This window comes from Martes martes (assembly GCF_963455335.1).
Source record: "Martes martes genome assembly, chromosome: 1".
NCBI classification, from domain to species: Eukaryota; Metazoa; Chordata; class Mammalia; order Carnivora; family Mustelidae; genus Martes; species Martes martes.
The window spans coordinates 209,887,535-209,893,534 of NC_137888.1; the positions used below are offsets into that span (position 1 = coordinate 209,887,535).

Sequence of the window (6,000 nt, forward strand, 5' to 3'; positions counted from 1 at the left end):
AGCTGCCTTTTGAGAAGATGAGAAAGTTCTGGAGACAGACGGTGGTGATAGTTGTGAAGCAATGTGCGCGTACTTAATGACACTGAATTGTACACTCTGTGAGGGATTAAAATGGGTAATTGGATGTTATTTATACTTTCCGCAATAAAAACCCCTCATACGGTGTATACTAAAAAGGGTGAATTTTACTAGACATTAATTTTTAAAAGTAAAAAAAAACAAAAACAAAAACTCATAAGGGACGCCTGGGTAGCTCAGTCAATAAAGCGTCTGACTCAGTATCAGCTCAGGTCTTCATCTCAGGGCTGTAAGTTCGAGCCCCATGTTGGGCTCTATGCTGAGTGTGCAGCCTACAAGAAAGAAAGAAAGAGAAAGAAAGAAAGAAGGAAAGAAAGAGAGGGAGGAAGGAAGGAAGAAAAGAAATAAGAAAAGAAAAGGAAAGAAAAGAAAAAAACTCTTAAAGTGGAATCTTCTTAGATCATGACCTTGGACCTTTGAGGATAAAGCCCATTTATTGAGCAACTGCTATACCGGGGCCAGGTGAGATCCTTGTAGGTATAAAGCAATAATAACAAGCTACTTACTGAATCTTTGCCATGTGCCTGGCACACTCCTAGTGCTTTACGCACATGAGCCCGGTTATGTCTCCCGCCAACTCTGTGAGCTGTGTTAACATCCCAGCTCCACAAGGAGAGTGAGACATAGAAGGGTGGCAAGGAGTTGGTGGCCTCGCTGCCTGAAAACTATGTCCTCCTTCCCAAGGCACAGCCTGGATGTTCTGGCGCTGCTGAGTGCCCCTGAGGCGGGGAGAGGAGCTTGCCTACATACTCAGGACCTTACCCTTGCCCAGGTCATTGAAGCCAGGTAAGGGAAGGTGAGAGCCAAGTCCCAGAGGGCGCCCAACCAGCAGGGCTGGCCCATCCTGCAGCCCCAGGGGATGCCGCTCACGTAAGCAGGAGCCCAGAGGCCAGGATGGGAAGAGGCTCCCTGGGGCCCCGCTGTTTGTGCTTCCAGGAGCTGCTGTCCCCCGGGCTTTGGAAGGGCAGAGGGGAGGGGATTGGGCCTTTGGAACTGCAGGTTGAGTGGGGGGGGGGAGGGGATGTAGGGGTGGGAAGGGTTTCAGCTGCCCTCCAGAATTGCACCCTGGGACTGTGTGGAGTTGTCACCTTTCCCTGGCCTGCCGCTGCTCAGGGTGGAACAAAGTCGGGCTGGAGCCTGCTCCATTAATGTCCCAAAGGGACCCAAGGCCATAAAGTGGAGTCAAGGGCAGCCAGCAGGCCTTGACATCATAGCCACATGCCCAGACACTCCACCAGAAAGGAAAAAACCTGCACAAGACTCCCCTTCAGAGGGGCTGACCACTGGTGGCACCCTCGGGGGAAGCTGCCACCTGCCTCCCTGTCCCCCCCCAACCCCCGGGGCCCCTCGGCCTGCCCATGTGGGCTCCCCAAGCATTGCACTGGGCCCCTGGAGGACCGTGCAGCCCAGGAGCAGATCAGGGCTCCAGGGAGTTCTGCTCCAAGGGGCCAATGGGCAACAAACAAGCCAGGAGGGGAGTAGAAGAGAAAGGAGACACGTTCCAGTTGGTAAAAATCCTAACAACCACGAAAGTAGTCAACTGCTGTTAAATGCCTCAGACACCGTGCTGTGTCTGGACACATACTAATGGCCCATTTTCTTTCTTTCCTTTTTTTTTTTTTTTAAGATTTTATTTATTTATTTGTCAGAGAGAGAGAGAGAGCACAAGCAGGCAGAGACAGAGAGAGAAGCAGGCAGGCTCCCTGCTGAGCAAGGAGCCTGATGCAGGGCTCAATCCCAAGACCCTGGGATCCTGACCTGAGCCGAAGGCAGCCACTTAACTGACTGAGCCACCCAGGCATCCCCTAATGGCCCATTTTCAAGAGAAATAAACTGAGGTACAGACAGAACAAACAACCCGGTTAGCCGGAGAGGAAGGATTTCAGCCCGGGCAGCCGGATTGCGAACCTGTGCGCTAAATCACCGGGTGTCTGTCTTTCCTCCAGGCAGGCCTGGCATCTCCCAGGGCTCCCTGCCCCACTCCACCCAACTCCCTTGCAGGAGGTGCCAGGCAGCCTTTATGGAAAGGTCTGGCATTTGCTTCGTGAAGGTCACACAGAGGTTGAGGGCGGGCGCTGGTGTGTCTGCCAGGCAGGCGCGTGGTGCCAGGTGACATGGCTGTTTGTAAGGGCTGGGTGTGCACAGAGGGTCTGTGTGTGTGTGTGTGTGTGTGTGTGAGAGAGAGAGAGAGAGAGAGAGAGAGAGAGACAGCAGATGTGTGCTCGGGGGTACCTGGGTGTACAGCGGTCTCCATGCGGATTTGAACACCCGAGTGTGTCAGTGGGGTCTGGGTGTTCATGGGCGCCTGCATGAACCTGTGTGTCTGTATCACTGTCTGTGAACCTGTGTGACCTTGGAAGAGTGCACCTGGGTGCCACACCTATGCTGTGACTGTCTCTGAGTCCTGCCTGGGGATGAGGTGCATTCCTGCGTGTGGCTGTGCGCAGCTGGGAGTTGGGCATGGGGGTGTGCCGTGGTGAGTGTGTTCCCGCGGACAGGGCGGTGTATTGCACCGTGGGAGATGAGGGTTTCTGTAATGTGTGCGTCCCCACGCCCCAGGGTCAACCGTGAGAGGCTCTTTGGGTTCCCACCAGCTAAGAGACCCGTGCCTTACACAGTAAACACCAGGTGACCCTGAATACCCTGTGTGCGGGTGTCCAGTGTAGCTATGGATGGAGAGTGTGTGTGCATGTGCCCATGTCTGTGTCTCTGTGTGTCCAGGTGTCGGAAGGGTTTGGCAGAGGGAAGCAAGATCGAGGCTGGAGTACCCAGAGACCTCTGAGAACCTCTCCCCTCCAGCACTGTCCAGCTGATTCTAAATAACCTCCAGGAGTTCCAGCAAGAGCCTCCCTCCCTCCTCTGCCCCAGCTTGGTTTTCAGCCTGGCAGCCCCAGTAAGGAGGGGGTGGGGAAGCCTGGAGGCACTGAGCAGAGCAGGGCCAGAGGGACCTGGCTCCGGGCCGGTGGCCTGGGAGTGGAGCCCAGGTGACGCTGGACACCCATATTTGCTGCCAGGATGAGTGCCAGAAACCCAGGTTTAGGGGCACAAAGAGGGTGAAGGGATCCCATCTTAAATAGGAAGGGGGCAGGACCCAACATTCCGCTGGAAGGCTCTCACGTGCAGGAAGCCCTTAGCAACACCAAGAATTTTAGGGCCAGGGAAGGGGGTGGGGCTCCAGGCAGACCCTAGAAGCCACCCTGGGGACTCCCCAAGGAAGACTGGGTACCCTTCCCCCCCAGCCAGAGCCTTTGATGGTAAAGGAGGAAATTGGCCACCTGCCACCCACCTGACAGATCTGCCTGGAGGGTGCCAACGGGTGTCCTCGTCGCTGAAGGAGAAGTGGACCAGGGACTCAAGGCGCGCAGGGGGCAGTGTCAGGTCAGGGGGCCGGGGCCTTGCCCGGGGTGCTGTCCCCGAGCGCATGGGTGCCAAGCGCTGTCAGGGCGAGCATGGGGACAGCTGCACGGTGGTGTGGCGAACAGTGCTCGAAGGCGAAGGCCCGAGGTGTCTGTGGCCACCGCTGGCACCGCCTCCACACCCGCCCTCTCGGTGACCCCCCCCAGGGACGGCCGCGGGCATTCGGGCGTCTCCGTGTCCCCAGCGCCAGGGAGGGCTCCGCACGGGCCTCCTACTTCGGAACTCAGAGCACATTTCCCGCCTGCCCCCCTCCCTCCGGGCCTGGGGGGGCAGGGGTGCCCAGGCTCCCGCTTCCCGGGCTCTGGCCCCAGGCCCACACCCCCCTCCGCCACGCCTTGCCTCTGGCCCCGCCTCCACCCCCTCTGACGTCGAGCTGGGCCCGCTGGAGCCGTCTCTGAACGCCGGTGCCCCTGGGGGAAAGAGACTCGCCCGCGCCAGCAGAGTGCGGGTCCGGTGACAAAAACCCCCAGGAGGGGGACGAAGGATGCGGGGAAGGGGGTGGAGCAGGGACAGGAAAGTCAGAAGTGGAGACAGAGACACACAGAGAAACTCGGAGAGAGGCACTGATTTCCCACAAACATACCCCGTCCCCCACTCCACGCGGGGCTCCCGACCTCTCCTCCGCTTCTCTCCCCTCCCGGACCTCTTCCCCGGGGCCAGACGCTGAGCCTGTCTCCGCAGTGTCCTCTCCCAGTACGTCCCAGGTTGTTTGGACTCAGGTTCCAAACAAGCGCGTGCGGAGAGTAGGGGTTAAGGGAGCAGGTAGAGGACCCTTTCCTGGTTCTGGAGAAGCCCCAGAGCCAGCCCGCTCCCACCTTGGGGGCTGTCAACCTCCGTTTCCAAGATATGCGGACACTGGGAAGCCAGACCGGATGTGGTCTCCAGGCTCCTCACCCGCAAGCTTCCAGCCCCCATGTCCCACCCCGGGTCTGGCCAGGAAGAGAAAGTCCGTTTGCCCTCCGTGCCCGATGCACCCGGTAACATCGCCGTGCCTCCTGGCAAGGCAACCCGCAGATGGCAGCGCTGGCCCCATTTCACAGGCCGTTAGACTGAGGCTCGCAGAATTGAACACACGCCCTCAGATCACCCAGGAGGGCAGGTGGGCCTCCAAAGCCGGATTGCAGCCTCGGGTCTGCACAGGAAGTGGGAGGAACTTAACTGTTTATTGAGTGCCTACTGCATGCCCTATCAGATGTCTCCACAGCAACGCTGGAGGGCAGGGATGATTTTTATCGCTGCCCTGTCACGGAAGAGGGGAAGTTACGCTGGGGAGGGCCAGCTAGGAACCCCAGACCCGGCCAGCGCCAGGCGGTCAGGGGAGATTCGAACCCACCACCGCTGACGCGCACTTACCCCACCCACGCCTGGCGGCCAAAGTCCTGGAAACTGCGGAGAAGCCGAAGACGCCTGCGGAAAGTTGGGGACGGTATGGCGAAGAAGACGGGCGAGGAGGGCGGCGAACGTGGGCGGCGGGGTGCGCGCGGGGCCGGTGGTTCAGGCAGGAACGCCTCGTCCTCGGCAGCCGCCACCGCCGGGAAGGCCGCCAGCTGCAGTTCGGCGATGCGGCCCAGGCCTCGCGGCCGCGCCATAACCACAGGGGGCGCGGGGCGGCCCCGCCTCGGCGGGCGCTGGGGAGCTGCGCCGCCCGCCAGCCCCGCGCAGCCCACGCAGGCCGGCCGCCCAGCCCTGGGGCCCACGGGCCCCACCCCGCCCGGCCGCCTCGGCCCTTCCGGCTTCGCTCTGGGGCCGCCCCTGGGGCGGAGCGGGACCCGGGCGCCCACACGGCTGCGGCGGGGCACCCCTCAGACCGCAGGGGCACCCGCAGTCCCCTTGAGGTCCTTACAGTCATCGGAAGCGTCTCTACAAACATCTGGGGTGCCCCCCAGATCCCTGGGGTGCTCTCACAAACCACTGTGGCTCTCACAAACCTCAATGGCGTCCCCAAAGTCCCTTAGATGTCCCCGCAGTGCCTCAGATGTCCCCACAATTCCAGGGAGTGTTCTAGCTATCCCTGAGGTGTCCCCACAGAACCCAGAGGTGCCTCCCCAAATCCCATAGTTCCCTCCAAAAGCCAGAGGTGCTCTGAGAGGCCCCGTAGACTCTGGGACAATCCCTTAGCTTCCCAAATGTCCCCACTAGTGTCCTCGTTATTACTGATATATCCACACAAAACCCAGGGGCACCCCAAGACTCTCAGGATGCACCTGCAAATGAAACTCCGTCAGATCCCAGGATCATCACCAAGTTTCCTCAGATGTCTCCCAAATCTCCTAAAGCGCCCCCACCAGTCAGGCAGAGACTCCCAGAGCACCCCTAGAATTTCTCATAGCCACAGAGTATTCCCACAGACCGCATGAAGGCCCCCTGAAGTCTAGGATCCCTCACAGACCCTAAGAATTCTTCCACAATCCCTCAGAGGTCCCCCAATCCCCAAGTGGCTCCACAGCATCCCTGAGATGGCCCCACGAGTTCAGAGACACCAAAATAACCTTGGGGGTGTCTTCA

General features: G+C 59.5%; 1 protein-coding gene across 2 annotated transcripts in view; it reads right to left on the bottom strand.

Moving 5' to 3' along the window:
• Window positions 1–5,193, bottom strand: part of PDE4A (phosphodiesterase 4A) — a 28,557-nt gene extending 23,364 nt beyond the window's left edge. The window contains exon 1 of one of the 2 annotated variants that reach the window (XM_080806606.1): window positions 4,849–5,193. In XM_080806606.1, coding sequence (XP_080662732.1) covers window positions 4,849–5,084 — 236 coding nt within the window. In that variant the 5' untranslated portion in view covers window positions 5,085–5,193. Of the gene's footprint in view, window positions 1–3,364; window positions 3,604–4,848 lie in introns of those variants that run through there. The other variant, XM_080806607.1, reaches the window with a different exon arrangement.
• Window positions 5,194–6,000: the final 807 nt, after the last annotated feature.